The sequence below is a fragment of the Thunnus albacares genome, chromosome 12, assembly GCF_914725855.1.
Source record: "Thunnus albacares chromosome 12, fThuAlb1.1, whole genome shotgun sequence".
Lineage (NCBI taxonomy): Eukaryota > Metazoa > Chordata > Actinopteri > Scombriformes > Scombridae > Thunnus > Thunnus albacares.
Window position 1 is genome coordinate 9,293,584 of NC_058117.1, and position 18,804 is coordinate 9,312,387.

The following is an 18,804-nucleotide window of genomic DNA, read 5'->3' on the forward strand; positions in this document are numbered from 1 at the left end:
CAGAGAGACAGAGAGGGAGGTGACTGACAGGGAGCGAGACAGTGATAGAGAGGGTGTCTGTGTGATGCTTTTAGTCTCATGTGGAATAACCAAGGAAGCAGCTTGGAGAAGGAATAGAGGAACTCCTGAAGTGCTTTATTTTTGGACGCCTACCTCTTTAATTTTACTTTTCACACCTCCCTGTTAACCAAATCCCAACTTTTTTTTCTTTCTTCAATCTTTTTCTCTCTTCCTCCGTTGTTTCTTCTCTCTAAATCCTACCTTCATCAGTCTACATCCACCTATCTCGTCCCACGTGCTGCGTCCAGGCCTTGCTGTTTTCTACGAAGTGCTGGTGGCTGTTGGCTGTGTGCTGAATCTATATGGCTGAATAAGTGGCAAAGGGGGGGCTGCTCTGGTGGGTTTCTCTGAGGGGGGTCGCAAAGTTGCAGTCGGGACCAGGACAAGCAGGAGGAGGAGGAGGAGGTGGAGGAGGATGGCGGTGGCTCTGGATGAAGTGTGGGGGCGGGTGAAGAATGTGTGCAAGCAGAACGGACTGCTCATCCTGTCTGTGCTGGCTGTGGTCATTGGCTGCCTGCTGGGCTTCTTCCTCAGAGGCAAGCAGCTATCCGAGCAGGTCAGTTGGTTAAAATGCCCGGTAATGATTGTAAACCCTGGTTACCCCTAACCGCACCCATTTGCCCACCTCCCCCCACCCCCACCAAGTGTCTGACTGTGACCCCTTGTCTTCTTCTTAAATGCCAAGATGGATTCAGACACCATGACTCCTAATACAGGAGATTACCCAATTCCCTGTTCCTTACATCTGCCTCTTTATCTCCTCTCCATGTGCTACACACCGACATTTCACAAACACACACACACAAACATGCACTACTATCTTTGAGAGGGCGTTGTATTGACTTACATGAGTTCCCTGGAGGAGTAACCGTGACATTTCTAGACACAACCTTTACCCTAACTTTAACCTAGTCGTGATTCTGATTTTAACCTTCAAACCAATTGAAGTCCAAATTGACCATGTGGGGACCCAGATGGGACAAATACACAGACTTGACCACACACACATTACCTTTAAATAAAAATGTTTTCTATAAACCAGCTTCTCTTAGCTTCCCTTAGCCCATCCAACTCTACCAAAATATGGTTTCATCCCTGCAATCAACCGTACTAAGACCATTCAAGCAAAAGACAGGCTGATTTAACGAATGGTGGATTGCGATTCGGACAGATGGAGTGAGGAAAGGACTGTGCTGATGGTTGTTCAATTTCCCCTGCGAGACTGATGCAATGTTCTTTATCATCACTGCTCACACTGCAAAACAGTTTCAATATTACAGCGTTATAAAGCCTGCTGGCTTTTGATGAGAGAATAAGAAAAATTCTACATGAAAGGGGTTAGTTTGCTCCCAGAAAGGCATTAAGGTTTAGACTCATCCAAAAGTCAATTTGCCTGCTGGCACAAAGAGCATCCCTCGGAGCAGGAACTATGTTTCTTTTCTGCCTTTTTTAGAATGCGAAATGGTATCTCATCAGTCGCTCAGATTGTCTATAGCCTCTCAGATGGACTCCATAGAGAGGGATTGCCGGTGGGGAGATTAGTTGTCAATCACTCACAGAGACATCAAGTCAACAACATACCATTCCGATTCACTTATATAATTCACCCTAGACAGAACAGGAAGTGGAATTATAAAGTTGGAATTCAAAGAGGTTGCTGTTATATGACGATAAACAGGGGAATAACATTTCTGTGGGCAACTGAATGATTATTCCTTTACGCACTCTGTGTTTGATTATGACTGAAATTGTTGGAAAAAAGAAATGAAAAAAAAGATTATTACTACTTTTATGTTTGAATTGTGGAGAAAGCCTGAGTCAAATTAAATTTGACTGAAAATCTAAAAAGCTGCAATTTTAAAGGGAGCTTGAAACAATGGGGAAAAAAATAGATTTGAAATTGGGCACTGACATTATTCCCTTTGGAGGAGGTGTATGTATTTATGATGTAAGATGTGCGTAGTTATTACCATTAACGCTTAAACATGCATGTGCTGTCAGACGAATTTTGAGCAAGAAACGAGGCAACTTCAGATGTTTGTTTTGATCCATGTTTTGTATTAAGGCTAAAGCAATGCTCTGATAATAGTAGCGGTTGTCTTTTGTATATGGAGCACACGCTTCCCTTAAGAGGAATCAGTGTGCATGAGAGCCAACTCGCACTTACACATGTGGAGAATCTCAGTCTCTCACAAATTGCTGATGGAGCTCATAGCACAGTTTAAGTGAACAAAAGGCTAAATCACTTTATCCTCTCACATGGTCTAGTTAAGATACTGCAGGAAACATGTGCAGATGCATCTTCTCTGTGAGTCCAAGTGAAAGTAAGTCTTTGAAAATGTGCGACCATTCCATACTGCCTCTCCTGTTCAGGGTCACAGGGGCCACAGGAGCCAGTGGGCTGAATTCATCACAGTGAGCTGACAAAATTAGCCATCATTTCACATTAATCAACAATATATCACTTTATATGGCTCCCAGTGCTGACCACAGCTTTTCGTCTCAAACTGTTTAGCCTTAGCAAACACATCAATTTTACTATACTTTTCATATTTCCCTCTAACCTCTATGACAATATATGATAACAAGACTATGAGTCTGCAGCCATGCTAGCAGGTCTGTGATGCTGTACTAAGGCAAAGTGTTGCTTGAGCTAAATGCCAATATCAACATGCTAACATGCTCACAGTGACAATATTAACATGCCAATGTTTAGCAGGTATAATGGTCGCTGTGTGCACTAACTTAGTTTAGCCTGTTAGTGTGGTAACATTTGCAGAAATGTTAAGCTGAGGCTGATGGGAATGTCATGAATTTGCAGGTATTTAAACCAAAGGTTTGGACAAATTACAATTTTGACTTGCTGGTAGTGCTAGATGAAATGACAGGGGATCACCACATTCAGTGAATTCACCCTGTGGACGTCTGTATAAAATTTGGCAATCAATCTGATAGTTGCTGAGATATTTCAGTCTGGACCAACCAAGCGCTAGACTGGTATTGCCATCCCTGACACCACAGCACTAGCATGGCTAAAAACACAACAGATCCACTCTAAACAGTGTATGATCTTTGACAAGAAAAAATGTAACTCATGGCTCACTTACTAGATTCTGTGGCTTTCAGACACATCTTGTGGTCTTCATCAGCAGATGGAGTTTACTCAGTTGTCATGGAGATGTTTCAGTTGTCATTAGGCTACTTGACCTACAATAAGTATGGAACTTGATAGCAGGTTGTGTATGGCACCTATATGTATTTCATCTGATGAAGTCCACCAGATTCTGCTAAAAAGCCCTCAAAGAAATCTGGTAATTGGGCCTTGAGTTAAAAAAAAAATCTATTTCCAAGGTCAGGAACGCTAAAGTATATCTGACTCCATATTAGAACACTTTGCTTTAAATTGAAAATGGTTTTAGAGTTCCTGTTGCTTTAAGCATCTAACTTGTGTTATTACCTAAACTTATTTATTACGTTGAGGCAAATATATTGACTGTGCTACTTATTTTGTTATTATGGTGACAAAACAATCAAAGCAGCTCTTGTGGCTCAGGTCCTCAGCACCGTTGCCAGGGGATGAGGATTTAAACAAGTGACCAACAAATTTTGGAATTAGGGAGAATGGAGGAACAAGGCTCATTTCTGTCTCTGTCACAAACAGAACAATTCAAGTGAAGAATGCAACACTGAGTGGCTCCCAACGTTGTTTTATTGTTGTTGTTTTCTAAAATTACAAGACATACACCAAGAAATTTTCAATCCCTTCAAGAGAGCAGGAACAGAGCAGCAAGAAACTCTCTCTCTCTTCATCTTTATTCCTGTCACAGTGGAAAAAGGGTTTAAATTTTTTAGTGTAGAATAAAGGGGATGGTGGTGGATTAGAGGCGACTATGTGGCAGCTGGCAGGGTAATGGTGGAGACAAAGGTGAGGACAGTCGAGCTCACACTACATTCATGAATACAAGGTGAAAGCAAGAGTTCAGGGTGGAGGGGTGTGCGTGTTATGGTGTTAAGCATGTTTGCCTCCGAACCTCACAAATAAGAGGTGACTTTTGTGCAATGGATGCAGATTTGTTTTTCTTTTATTGACACAGACTAATTGGATAATATGATTGGAAGTTAGTTATCAATACAACTGGGCAGAAAGCTTGTCAGCTTGTCACCACAAAAACAGTACTGAATGTTGCTCACAGTGCAAGAGTATCAAACAGTGAATTGTCTCTCTTCATGAATAACCAGCTCTACCAGCTCATTGTGTCAGTGTCAGCACCTTTTAGAAGTGCATTTCTATTGAACAACCAAACTGCTTTCTTGTGAAAAAAAAAAAATTGACGCACTGCTGCAGTTCATTAAATGATACAGACGTTGGTCATAAGACATTCAGCGTCTCAGACGTGACTCAAGAAGATAGGGATTTAATACAAGGTTGGATCCACACGTGTAAAGAGGGGCTTCATACATTTATATACATGTCAGTTTGTACACAAATGGCATGCTAGCACATGGATTTTAAGTGTGTGTGTGCATGTGTGTTTGTGTATATCTATGGTGTGTGAGTATACCAAATGTCTACCAGAAACAGCCAGTGTGTTTGTTCCGCTGTTACCAGATGCCGACGCAGTGACAGCTGTGTTTGTCCATCCTGCACAAAGACAATACAAACCCATGCAGACACACACACATGCACACGTGCACATACACATTCATGTGTACGCTCTTAATACTGTGTCCACAGACTTGACATAAAACAACAAAAAATATATCCAAATGTGCCCCCTCCACACACACAGCCTTTTGGCCCTAAAAGCTCTCTGACTCCAAACCAGAAGCAAAAAGCTTTTACTGCTCAGTCATGTCACTGCACAGATGTGCTGTACTTACACTTAATTTTCATTCCCAACTCTTCACCTTTGGTTTGTTTTTGTACTGCCACTTTAGCATCATGTCTTACTCTCATCATAATATAATAACATGTTTGTTTGGGGTTTTTTTACAAAATTTTGCTGCAACCTTTTTACTTTGTCTCCAGTTTATAACTTCATACATACTTTACAAGTGTGGTAAGTGAGATGGTTACTGCTTTTAATTTAGACAGTCATTAAGTTATTAAGTTGTTCCCTTTGTTCTGCTTCATAGGGCTTTTTCACATCAGACACTTTGACTTATAGTAGGAAAAGCACAGGTGTCACTGATAACATTAACAATGGCCCAGAACAATACCAGGACCCTGAAACCAAAGCAGCTAAATGGGAGTCAGCCATCATTAATTACATTATCGACACCTGTGCTTGTCCTGCTGTATCATGTCAAAATGTCTGTCATGAAAGACCTATTAGGTAAGTGTCCCCAGACATTTTGTTCCTTTTGGAAAACCTTTGTTGAACCTGCATTAATACATTTTTAGCAACTTGGCGGCAGCACAACAAGACGGACGTAAATTTGTGGGCGGTAAAACTAATACAAAGAGCTGGAAGACAATAAAACAGTAGGGGGATAATTCTCTGTGAGTTCGTCACTATGAGCAACACCTTTTACATCACACATTGTTAATATAAAATTATTGGTTACAGCAGCTTTAAATGTAGTTGACCTGAACAGGAAGGCCATCATGGCTCAATAAGGTGTGTCAAATCTGGAATTGAATCTCACCAAGGATCCCAGTCATTATTCCCTTGTAACTACATATTTAAGGATGCCATAGGTGTCCTTTTTTACAACACCCATGAATGAGGGCTGAACAGACACATCAACCCATCTCACAATCCATCATCACTTGTGCACAAGAACCTGCCACGTGTTCCATGTCTTTCTCTTGAGGATTCAATTTTTTCCTGTTGCTCACCACTTAAAGTGCCAATTTTAGTTCTTTTCATAATCAGTCCATATTGCACAAAATGTGAATGCATTATTACCAAAAATCCACTTGCAGTCTCTTGAAATTTGTTATGAATGAGACAATATAAAGTTACCTTTTTAATTGCATGGAAATATAGTTGCAAGATGGGACTATTGAAAATCTGATGAAAGATTCTTATTTTCCTACTTTCAGGAAACCTTTGACATCCAATATTTGAAAGTTGGCTGCTGAATAACAATGCAAAAAAACATAAGACAAAACAAGACAAACAAGAAGCACATGTGGGCTCTGTGAGAAGGATCATGTAAATCTCAGTTTCATATATTGGAAATTTTGTGATACACAGCATTCAACTCTTCTCTGATCCTAGATGAGCACTTTGTCACACCAGGATGAGTTTTAATAAAAATAATAAAAAAGTGTCACATGACTGAAACATGATAAAACAATATAACCCTCAGGGACTGTGAAAGCCTCTGTGGCAGTGAGACCTCATGAATACAGATGAGGAAACAGACATTCAGATATCATTCAATAAAATGAACAAGCCTTTATTATGGTGAATTCTATTTACAGTGACTAATCAAACACATAAATGTAACTGTGCACCTAACAACGCACATGGATGCTTGTGCTTGTGAAGAGTTATGTGAATTCAGCTATATAATCTGAATACACGGTGCAGCTCTGAGCTCTTATTTTTAACCACAGTTAAATATTGTAATTAGATAATAAAGGAGTTAAGTAATGTTTAACATTGTGTCCAGCTGAGCACTGTTGCAGAGAGATGCTCCATTTCTTAATACGGTGTTTTTAAATAGATGTGAGTTAAGTATGCACAGACATCCTTAATTATGGCCAGTCAGCATGGTTATGATTTTTTCTGTGATTAGGTACATTAGTTACATCAGACTTTTTTTAATTGGCCATTACTCCCTGTAACAGACCACTGTTCAGCACTCATGCACTGAATATTATGTTAAAGTAATGAAAAGAAAGCAGCATAATGAAGCATGGCACTGTGTTTATTAACTGTGCTCGTTTTAAATTAACATTTAAAATGTAAATGTAACTCAAAAGATACATGTCATTTTCAACTTGACCACATTCAAGCTACCAGGGTGTGAAAAAGAGAACAAATCAGACACAGTTTGCTTTGTTCCCAACTTCCAGCACCAACTTAGAGTCATTTATTGGGCTTACAGAGGCCTTAAGGTGCCGGGATAGTCAGACTGTCAGACCCGACAGACGTGTTTGTCATGTAGCTTCAGAACTGATCTTCACTTTAAATATCGTCTGAGAATTACATTACACATTACGCATTACAAAATGCAGGACTGCACTCTTTAGCAACTATCGGACCAATTAGTGGCAACAATTTGCAATGCCCCTGTGTTTCAATATTTTTTAACCATGCTTACTTGATAGGAATGGTAATGTCAACAACTATTGGATGGATTATCACGAAATTCTGTACAGACATCGTGTTTTTGGTGCTAACATGGTAAACTAATACGATTAACAAGGTCAACATTATACCTGCTAAAGCATGTTAGCATCGTTGTGAGCATGTTGGCATTGGCATTTAGCTCCAAGCATCACCATTTTTTGTCATGTGTTGTGACAGTGCTATGTGTGTCAGGTCTTTTTTCAAGTTGAATGTGCAGAGAGACAAGAAACAGGGTAGAGAGCACAGTATAACATGCAGCAAAGATCCACAGCTGGAATCGAAGTGCGGACATTGCAGTCATGTGGTATGCTTTTTTTTTTTTTGAAAAGGTTTATTATATGCTTTAAAATAAAATAAAATCTATAAAAATAATTTGAATAGACTATCATTTTACATGTAAAGAGACGCACTCTCCATAAAAGTATATACTGTATGTTCAGGCCATTATAAGAGCTTAAGAATTGCTCGGCTGGTGCATACACCCAAAAAAGTTTCTGGCTCCCAAGTTTGCTTCCGCGTTGTTTGGCCCACTGAATATGCGCATTAGTGTTTCCCTCGCTTGCCCATAGACTTTAGGTTGTGATGACGTCACAGATTTTTAAATTGCTTTTCTCGGCTCAAGGAAGATTTTACAAATATAAAAGCTCTATGGATCAAAAATTCATAATAGAAAGAGTCATAATTGAAGTTGTTTGCAGTTCGAGGTGCCCTGTCAACAGTTTTACAGACGTTTCTTTTACAATGGTGGTCTATGGGGAAAATACTTTTTGGGCCACATGGGGATTTTTCACTACAATACCGCAAATGACCACTGGGAAAAATTAGCTGTAAGGCTGAGTGGCAGCGCCCTATCCAGCTCTTATTATACATCCATGGTTCAGGTACTGAAAGGCAACAGACAGCATTGACAGGAAATGGTTTTGTGTGGGGTAAAAAGGAATGCCTCTGTTCCCTGGGAGACTATTTCACCAACAAAGAGCATAAAAGCTAAAAGCAGCTTCAGACTTTAGTGCTGGGACAGCATGAGTCACTGTCTCATGACCTCAGGTAACATATTTTGTGAAGCAAGGCCATTCAAGCTTTACGGAAGAGAAAAATAATCTAAAAGTCAGTTGTGTAAATACTGTGAGCTGGCACAATGTGTTCCCTTTTTTCTCTTAGTTTCTCTCTGAACTTTGGCTGCAGCATTCAGAACTGCAACAGCCTTGCAGTCTTATAGGAAGTCAATTAAAGTTTAGGCATTTTTACCCAATATTAGTTAGTTGTGTATTTCAAAGTGATAAAAACCTGAAAACTTAATATGGGGGACATATTTGTGAATATTGCATTAGTTAGCGTGCAGTAACACACTGTAAACTTTGATATACATATTATTACCATTTTAATTGATAAAGCCAACTTGTTAGCAAATAAGTGTCTATTTACACATCCAGCAGACACAAAGCAACATCAGCATTCTTTTGAGTCAAAGCTCTGAACATTTTATGAATGTAAGCCCAATATTCACTCTCCTTTTAATTCTGTTTTTGGTCTCCAGCAACTCCTGAGTAACATTTCTGGCCCTTTAGTTGTTAAATGCTTACCATCCAGTCATTAACTTTATCCATCTGCTATTTGTTGCTGAGAGGGATGTGTATAGTGGGTTTTTAGAGCTTTTTTTTGCTGAAAACAGACCAAAACAATACTATCAGAGTGAAAGTGAACTTAAACAGTAGAGCTGCATGTCAGAAATCCAAAACAATGAGCTGAAAGTTGCTATAAATATATTAAGTGTCAGGTAATTACTCTCCATGGGTTTCTCACTATGAGCGAACTTTTCACATAGAAGTGGGAAAAAAAAGGTTTATAGCCTCTTTTTTCTTGCCTATTCTTCTAACTCTATTTTGTAACAGTTAACAGTAAAACTTGCAGCACATTGACTAGTATATGTCATAAATGCATTTAATAATTGAATTAATTACATAAAGGTCATCTAGTTCTGAATGATTAATACAATAATGTATTTCTGTATGATAATATATTTCTCAATAAAAGTACAGAGTACCAAAGATTGATCCCTGTGGAACGCCTTGCATGAACTTCTTTTGTAGCCAGTCTCCAATAGAAATATAGTCCAATCATGCAAATAGGTCTTTTAACACTATGACAGACAGTCCAACACACTCACCAACAATATGGTTAGATCAATGACGCAGTGTTCAGTTCATCTGGTTAGTGCAGCGAAAAAACTCCACAGCAATGAGCACTTAACCCTAAAAAAGGAACCTTGCAGGTTATTATACTGAGCAAATACTTACATAATGTGCTTTGGATATATTATACAAGTTTGTGTTATAAACACTATGTTTTTCTCTGTCATTTGCAGGAGGTGAAATACTTCCAGTTTCCTGGAGAGCTGCTAATGAGGATGTTGAAAATGTTAATTTTGCCCCTTGTCGTATCCAGGTAAGAGCAGCACAGCTCCACACACACCCACACATACACACACACAATTTGCCATTTGTATCAAATGCCAAACTTGATAAAAGAGGCATAATTGGGTGAAGGTTGATTTCCAATGCTGGTATGTGCTTGAGAAATAAAACAAGTCAGGTTACAATGAAGAATCAAAAGGAGGAACATTAAACACAAAATATTTTACATTTGCTTGGATATGCTCCTGTGTATCACTATCACCTGCTGATTTTGGTTGCAAATCACATTTCTTTTCATTTTACATTGTAGCTCTTTGACATATTTTGGAGTGAAAATAATGTTGGGTTGCAGTTGCAATATTGGATGGTTCGCAATCTCACATTTCTTTGAATTTCTACTGGACAAAATTAATTCCATATCACTGTACTCTCACTATATTTGTCACTTCAGTCAATCTCCACCGCCTCCATATGAAGTGAGTTTTCCTGCCATATGCTGCAGAATAATTTTGCTAGTAGCACACTGTTGCCTCTGGCAGAGGTAATATCACTTTGAAAATCATCTGAGAAATCAGGGCTGCTGACCCCACATGATGTGGTTGAATTTGCTTTGTAGTGGCTTCAGAGAGGATTGATTATGTTTGTCCTTACCCACCAAGAGGCCTTTGTCCTCCACATGGTCATATTGAAAAGTCTTGTATTGTGGTGTATAACAGAGAGTAAAGCCATCTGAGCATTGGGGGTCCACAATAAGAAGTTTCCTGAAATAGAAAGGATAATTCATTCTTATTGTGTGTGTGACTTTTATGCACTACTGAGTTACTTTATATTGCTTTATGTTGCTCAGTATCTGGTGAAAGCAGAAGTTTTCCACATAGGGTCTGTATAGGAAATCTTAAAATGACATCTGCCCTGGACACCCTGCTACTGTACAAGTGTACAGTAATGATATATCCTGCATGACTGGGTCCATTTTGTTATTTGTTATCTGCATCATGCTGTTTTTACATTAAATTACCTTTTTTCTTTTTGTGTTTTAACTGGCCTGACTCTGCACCAGTGAATTGTCTGTCCATGGTACTCTGATTGTCAGTCTGGTCATGTTGGTCTATTTTTCTTATTCCTATGAACTGGTTAACATCACAAGATATGTTTAACTTTGTCAAATGTGCAGCTTTGTTCAAAGACAGGCCCCAGTGCTCATAAATTGTACGAACCCTTGTTACATTTTAGTTGGTTATTTAACTATTTATCAGCCTGAAAACCCACCTTTGGCCCATAAACTCAGGCTAGTTTCTTGGGTTTGTTACCCTGGGAAATGTAGGAAATTGATACCTGAATTAGAAGTTTACAAAGCAAAGTGGGGAAATTACATTTTATCATAGAATAACTCTGGACTCCCTTACTGCCACACAGAAACATCAATATTAGACAATTCTGCAAAACCCACAATTATATTATGCAATTACATTGCATTAAAGCTGAATGTGTTGCATGCTTGTCATCCACCACCCCAACCTCCATACCCCTACATCGGCTTTGCTACATATAGGGCACACTACTTCCTGCATTGGCATTGGATGTAAAACCAAGGTTTTTTACACACTGGTACTCTGGCTGTGCATGACTGTATGGTGATTAATGTAGATAAAAAGTACAACCTCGATGAGATTTTTAAAGTAATTATCTCTTTAAACATCAAGGATTGAAGGGTAATGTACAGTTGTATGCAAAAATTTGGGCACCCCTTGACAAATAACATATTTGGTGATTTTTTTAAATTGAAAAGATATAAACACAGGCTCTTTGGGATATGGGGGAAAACACAATATGTCTGCAAACATTAATGCATAGTAACTTTTTATGTCATAAATTGAGCAAAAATGTAAAAAAATAAAAATAAAAAAATAAAAACATCATTGTGGCATGTGCAAAAGTTTGGGCACCATAAGAGTTCCGAAGTCTCAGATTCGTTTTACAAGGTCTCAGTCCTTAATCAGCTCATTGGGCCTGAGGCATGTCAGCCATTGTCATTAGGAAATGTCAGCTGGTGCCAATTTCAAAGCTTTACAAATTCTCTCACTCTTCAAGCCTGATGGAAACATTCAGCAACCATGGGTTCCTCTAAGCAGCTGTGTAAGACTGTGAAAATGAAAGTTATTGATGCCCACAATGCAGGGGAAGGACAAGAAGATAGCAAAGCGTTGTCAGCTTGCAGTTTCCATAGTGGAAAAAGTAATTAAGAGATGGCAGTTTAGGGCAACTGTGGAGATCAAGATGAGACCTGGAAGATCAAGAAAACTCTCAGAGAGAGCTGCTCATGTGCTGGTTAGAAAGGCAAATCAAAACCCCCATTTGACTGAAAAAAACCTGCATGAAGGTTTAGCAGACTCAGGAGTAGTGGTGCACCGTTTCACTGTGCAGATGATGCTTGCACAAACAAGACCTTCATGGAAGAATCAGAAGAAGAAAACCTTACCTGCATCTACATCATAAGTATACAACGGAACAGCTACAGAAACCTGATGCGATTTGGAAACAAGTGGTGTGGACTGATGAAGTTCAAATAGAACTCTTTGGTCACAATCAGCAAAGGTATGTTTGGAGAAAAAAAGGAGTAACATTTCATGAAAAGAACTCTTTTCCAACTGTTGGCCATGGGGGTGGATCTATCATGCTTTGGGGTTGTGTTGCAGCCAGAGGCATAGGAAACATTCTTCCCTCCATTCATGTGCAGGTGGAGGGAAGAATGGATTTCACTAAATACCAGCAAATTCTGGAGGCAAACATCACACCATCTGTAAAAAGGTCAGCAGGCAGAAGGTTTTGGAATTACCCTCACAGTCCCAAGACTTAAACATAATTGAAAATCTGTGTGTAGCTCAAGGATAATGCATAACCAGAAGCCTTTTGCAAGGAAGAATGGGGAAAAAACCCAAATACAAGAATTGAAAGAATTTTAGGTGGTTACAAAAAGCGTTTGCAAGCTGTGATATCTGCCAGAGGGTCTGTTACTAAGTACTGATTATCAAGGGTACCCAAACTTTTGCACATGCCACAATGTTTTTATTTTTTTATTTTTCTACAATTTATGACAAAAAAAATATCTATGCATTAATGTTTGCAGAAAATACTGTTTTTTTCCATATCCTAGAGAGGCTGGGTTTACATCTTTTTTCAATGAATAAATCACCAAAATATGTTATTTGTCAAGGGGTGCCCAGACTTTTGCATACAACTGCATATATCGAAGTAAACCTGTTGCCCTTTTATAGCTTTGGATGTGTTCATAGGAGCGTACATCCTGCCAGATTCTCCAGTTTGACTATTTTAGGCCCAAAGCTCTTAGTTGCCTGCATGAGGTTAGTGATGTCCAACACACAAAAAAAACTCCCAAAACAAATCATGCAAACGCACCAGTTACATGCAGGGTGCTTTGTGCAATAAGCTACTTACAATCTATGCAACAGCAAAGACTGGATGAGAAGTTAATCCTCCCTTCCTCTCTCTGTCTCTCTCTGTTTGCCTGTCTCTCTGTCTCTATTAGTCAGTGCATCTATGTCTTTCTCTTGTCTGTTTCTCTTTCTGTACTTCTTACGTTGTTTAAACTCAAGGCAAAAGGCAGTATGACTATGTGTTTGTGTATTCACGCATACTCATGGTCCGTTCCCTCAGTTTCACAGATATAGAGCAGGAGATCACTTCAGTCCAGGTTTCCTGTCAAACGTGAGGCACGTGAGGGCAAGAGACGTTAATTACAACTAATCTGAAACAGCGCATGCAGGCAGGGGGCCAAACTCTGCCAAGTTCAGCAAACCACTTGAGCACACGGGAATGTAAAAGCAATCAAGGCAAACATTCAACGCTCTGGGCATGGGCTCAGGCTGCTGGAGCTCCTGTTGAGTCTACAGCACAGTCAATGTTCTGGGTGCCTGCCTGCAACTCGATGGATGCAATAATGGATAATGAAGGTGGAAGGCATGGCTTGTTACTTCACAGCTGTTGTGTTTGGACTAATCACTATCCCCCTCGCGCCCACCCACTCGGAGGTGATTTGCGGTATATCTGCATATTTTTGCAACCCTCTGCAGACATGCATGCCAATCCAGTCACAGACATAAAAAAGTGCGCTTTTCTCTCTTTGTCTCTATCCTACCATACACACTGATGACAGCAGAGTACATCTAGATTGGGATGCACAGACCGACTGGTTGACATGGTGCATGGTACAGTAGGGCTTATCTAGGGGTGAATATCCGCCCTATAGCTTGCCTGTCCCCATTTTTTCCCTCCCAGCGCCATCTGCACACCAGCCAAAGCGGAAACCAGATTATCCCATGAACGCGTCATGCAGAATCAATGGCCACTCCACTTACTGCCTCCTTATGCTCCATGTTTCTTTTATTTTTGGAGACTGTAATTAAAATGAAGTATTTAATAGAGGAGATTTGGAAAAAAAAAAAAATTGTTGTGTTGTGGTTTATCATGGTTTCTACTTAAACACATCATTTGCATTTTGATAAAGCCTTTGGTAGCTCTTGTTTACCAGTACTTTGGCTGAGATCTGAGGGTCAAAGGTGAAGCTCTGTTTTAATGATATGCAGCATCCGCACAAACATATGGCTGATCCAAACCGTGTTCAGAGTGCTTGATAGTTGCATCTGCATTTGTGTGAAATCTTGCAGTGAGGTGTAAATGAGTCTCTCTGTCATGATTCCTGCCTCAGTCTTATGTCTCTCTACCTGTCGCCACCTCCCCAGTGACTCTTTCCCTCTCACTCCTTGCATGTGTGATTGTGTGAGTGGAGACAGGTGTGCTGGAGTCAGAACAGTGCCCCACCAGCTGTAACTCGTTCCATAATCAAGACTGAATCACTGCCAGATTGTAGCCTCTGCACCATCCCGTCTGCTCTGTCTCTAGTACCTGTCTCCTGTTCCTTGTCTTGTCAGCCCTGTTTCCCTGCCCTGGACACCCGCTATACCCAGCTTCCATGGATTTGGACACTTGTTTCCAGGCATTTCACTCTGTCTGTATTTCTCTGTACGTCCATTTGACCTTTAGTTAGCTCCAAGTCACATCTCCATATGCAGCTTTAAGCTGAATGCTCAGATACACACAGCTAAGAGGAAATAACTGGTGTTGATGTTGAGTGTTGCAAAACAGATCTGAGCAGGTTTGTGCTCCAGGTTCTTTACAAGGTTACTGTAAAGTTAAAGTTACTGTGTGTGTGTGTTTTTTTTTTTTGTTTTTTGATTGTCAGGAAACAAAGGTGGCTATACAGAAATCCATAAATATCCTTATGAAGGTTTTTAGTGAGATTTCACGTTCCTAGGCACAGGCTGAAACTCAAATAAGTGATTGACATCCCTGAATATGTTGCATAAAGTCTCCTGAAGACTAAAAAAATTGATTTGTACATTTACGTCTATTTTGTTCCTCTCAGACCAGCATGTTGTTCCAGTGGGTTCATTTTAATTGGTCAGCCTGTTCTGATGTTCGTGTCTTTCCCACTGCTTTTGAATTTTTAGATTAAAATAACGTACGGAAAATGCCAATTAATTATGTTTTATGTGTGTGTGGGTTTGCCCTCCGTGGTGAGATTTTGTCTTGTCACTGCCTAATTTCTGTCCTCACACAAGAGCGGGGGTGATTGATTGGCTGATTAGGCTCAGTAGCCAGATAATTCCCCATGACTATTTGTCTGACTAAAAGAAGAAAATAGAGATAAAATGAGCTTCTGTAGTTTTCTTCAGATGGGACTAATGTACAGGGAAATAGAGTGGATTAGTATATGAATAGAGGAATCGAGTGGAATATTTATAGAGTGAGAGAATAGAGAGATAATAGTGATAGAGAGAGAAGAATAATAAAGTGGAAATAAGGACATTTATTATATCTTCAAGTTTTCCTCCTTGTACCCTGTTTCCTGAATGTCACAGTGACTCAGTGGGTTTGGGCATATGCCATGTGTTCGTCAAGTCACATTGTGATGGTTAGTTGTCTGGCAAATTGAAGCCGTGCAGGTTATGATGCACGAGTCTCTTTGGCCTGAAAAGGGGTGTATGTTATTTTAAGATATTTCATCAAATAGTCAATGGAGCCAATCACAATCAGCTGTTGAGTGACACACATCATCAGAGAATATACAACTCTGAAGAGCATAACATTTCAAAGGGAAATTGGAAAGCATACTTGCAACAAGTAATTAACATCTCCACTGCATTAAACATCCCTTCATTAGCATTCCCTTCACTCTGAAGTTATGGGCACCATGTTGATGAAGTGTTTATTTTGTCTTGTGCTGGGAGTTAAGTTAACACTCAAAGCACTTTCACATTGCTGTGCTGCATCTACTCTAACGAACACATTCAACTAAACTCATCTAAAAGTGTAAATAGGATCTTCAGCATCAGCAGCATGAAGAGGTGTTGAAGTTGTTTGCTACTTTGTGGTTCGAACAATACAGAATACTGGATGTAGCTGTTCATTATCACAGCACAGATAGGGTATAGAAACATCCAGTATGTGACACATTTGCAGGGTGTTCCTTTTTCTTGCTGGTTGTTTTGTATTTCACAAGTCTTTTTATTAATATTTTTTACTTGCTGGGTTTGTCTTTATATAAATACTGTTTTGGTTTTTTGACCACAGTGGGAAACAGAGACCTGGCATTTCACTGCAGCGCCTGCTCAATGTTATTGGTCAGCTCAGTAGGTCAGGCAGTGGAGTTAGATGAACAAGTGGTTTATAGAGAATTGGTTTTCTTAATCTCAGCATACAGAGAGACAGATAAACACAGTGTTGTACAGCAAGGCAGTGAGGATTTCCCTTCCTGACTGACCCTGATGGCCATAAAACAGTAATCCAAACTAAAAGCGCAATACACATCTAAAAATCATTAATTCAATCATTTATTGATTCCTTAATCCATTATATCTCTTTTAGCGCTCATTATTTCTCACCACACAGCCTGTGAAAAGAGCTTCTTCAGGTTATAACACCTTAACTTGTGCTCTGTTTCCACACTTCATCTCATTATCCTTTGCCATCTTAACAAGACTGAAGCTATCCACGGCTAATAACACTGACCAGCGCTGACCTTCATCTGAAGTGGTTGCTGTATGTTCACACAGACTGACTTGTATTGACTTTCTCACTTTGATGATACAGTCTTCGTGTCAGCAGGGTAACAAGCTTGTCATTGAGAACTGTCAACAGTAACAGCTTATTGACACAACCTGATATGCACCTAATTGCTAAAAAGAGCAGTGATGGCTTTTTGTTCCACAAACAAATCCAACATATGCTCAGTGAGCTGGCCAGGTTCTATTTCTATTGACATTTTTCTCCAGGTTGTTTTAACTCATAGACTGTCAAGGGATTGATTTCAAAACACCTTGACGGAAAAGTTCCTCATAGAAAAAGGAAGGATTCATTAAAGAGTCAATGTTCATAGAACTGTCCTGATCTATTATTGAAGCACATGTAAGTACCCACCATTAGTATTTAGAGCTGTTGTGAGCTTCTTGTTTTTAACTCTTTCATACTTGTGTGCAGAACTATAAAGAAGCTGCTGTTAGACTGTGACAACTAGAAGCTATAAATAATCCTGAGATATAAAGGACAGTGAATCTGCCCTGAAGTAGAATGACATCAATGTGGCCTATATGAGCTGATCTGAGCTGCTGAAACAAAGGCCACTGTGTCACTACTAGTTGTCATGTTGTCATGGATAACCCCTCTCCAAGGAGCCTCGGCCTTCTCTTTTTCATCTGGATGAAGGATTACTGTAATGCTCTTGCTCGGCGAAGGTGCAGCAGGGAGGACTATAAGCCCCATATGGTCCAAAAATCTTGTGGCAGATCTGCTGAACGTGTGTTCGAACCTCACGATCCAGGCAGCTACACATGGCAGGCAACCAACTGTAATCCCACCTCGACTCAGATATCAGAGAGAGACAGATCACTGCGTAACTGCTGTACTGTTACATACTCTTCAGTATGTTATTCAGTTTCCTGTTGATAAGAAGCTGAACAACAACAGCTGAGGTGTTATAGATGTAGTGTTCCTCTGAATTCATGGGCTTTTGCTCTGCTCACCCAAAAAAAATGTAATGCAACATGTATTTTAAAAATACATTTTTTCTTAACAATTTCACTTTTAATTCCATACAATTATCTATCGTGCTGTCTCTGTTGTATCACCTGTAGCATCAATTTAAACATAATTTCTCCCCCAGTGACATCCATGCCTTTGCTTCATAAATCTTCCATACATTCCAGGTTAAAGTCTTGTTTAGATCTTCAAACTTCACACTGTATAAACCACTGGTTCTCAACCTGTGGGTCAGGACCAACCAAGGGGTCACAAGAAGATTAAAGAAATATTTACACTTTATTAGTGTATTTTCTTTAATTATTTTTAACAGGGCATTTACTTGTAAGGAGGGGTCACAAGTAGATTAGCTTAATTTTAACGCTGCTATACTCAAAATCTTTACATTAATAATGGATCACATGAGTAAGTGAAAGGGGTCGCTTGTAGTGTTGAACCAACAGAGAGTTATCACCTGACCCTGCAGTTGCCACTCAGTGTCTTTCGGCCAATTGTTTTGGTTTTTCAGCCCCCAACTTGACTGTTGTGGTTCATTCTCATAGCGTTGTTTCTCGGTTGCAACAGGTAGCTGTTTTCAGCAAAAAAGCTCTAAAAAACTAACGTACACTACCTGCACTGCACCAGACAGCAGACAGACAAAATTAGCGACTATATTCTCCAGAACAAAGTCAGGAAAAAAGGTGGCATTCAGTAGTTAAAACACAGCAAAAAGAATCACCTCATGTAGGCTGACAAATCTGCTGACATATAGAGCATGTGGTTAAAGTTAGCAACTAGCTGGTGTGCAAAGTGAATCTTTTAGCAGCTGAGGAGCCACATATTTCTCTCTGAAGTTATTAGAGAACTAACCAAAAGGTAAAACAGAGTGAATATTCGACTTAAATTTGCCAAGTGGCCAGAAACACTCC

At 39.6% G+C, this 18,804-nt stretch overlaps 1 protein-coding gene and 1 long non-coding RNA gene across 2 annotated transcripts in view; one reads left to right on the plus strand and one right to left on the minus strand.

Moving 5' to 3' along the window:
• The first annotated feature begins 475 nt into the window (after positions 1-475).
• slc1a7a (solute carrier family 1 member 7a) overlaps positions 476-18,804 on the plus strand; it is a 45,002-nt gene continuing 26,673 nt past the window's right edge. The window contains exons 1-2 of the mRNA XM_044368042.1: positions 476-616; positions 9,733-9,812. Coding sequence (XP_044223977.1) covers positions 476-616; positions 9,733-9,812 — 221 coding nt within the window. The remainder of the gene's footprint in view (positions 617-9,732; positions 9,813-18,804) is intronic.
• LOC122993685 lies at positions 3,796-14,507 on the minus strand. The gene is made up of 3 exons (XR_006406422.1): positions 14,328-14,507; positions 10,433-10,542; positions 3,796-3,878 (listed from the first exon to the last, which is right to left on the minus strand). It is a non-coding gene; the product is annotated as an uncharacterized LOC122993685 (long non-coding RNA).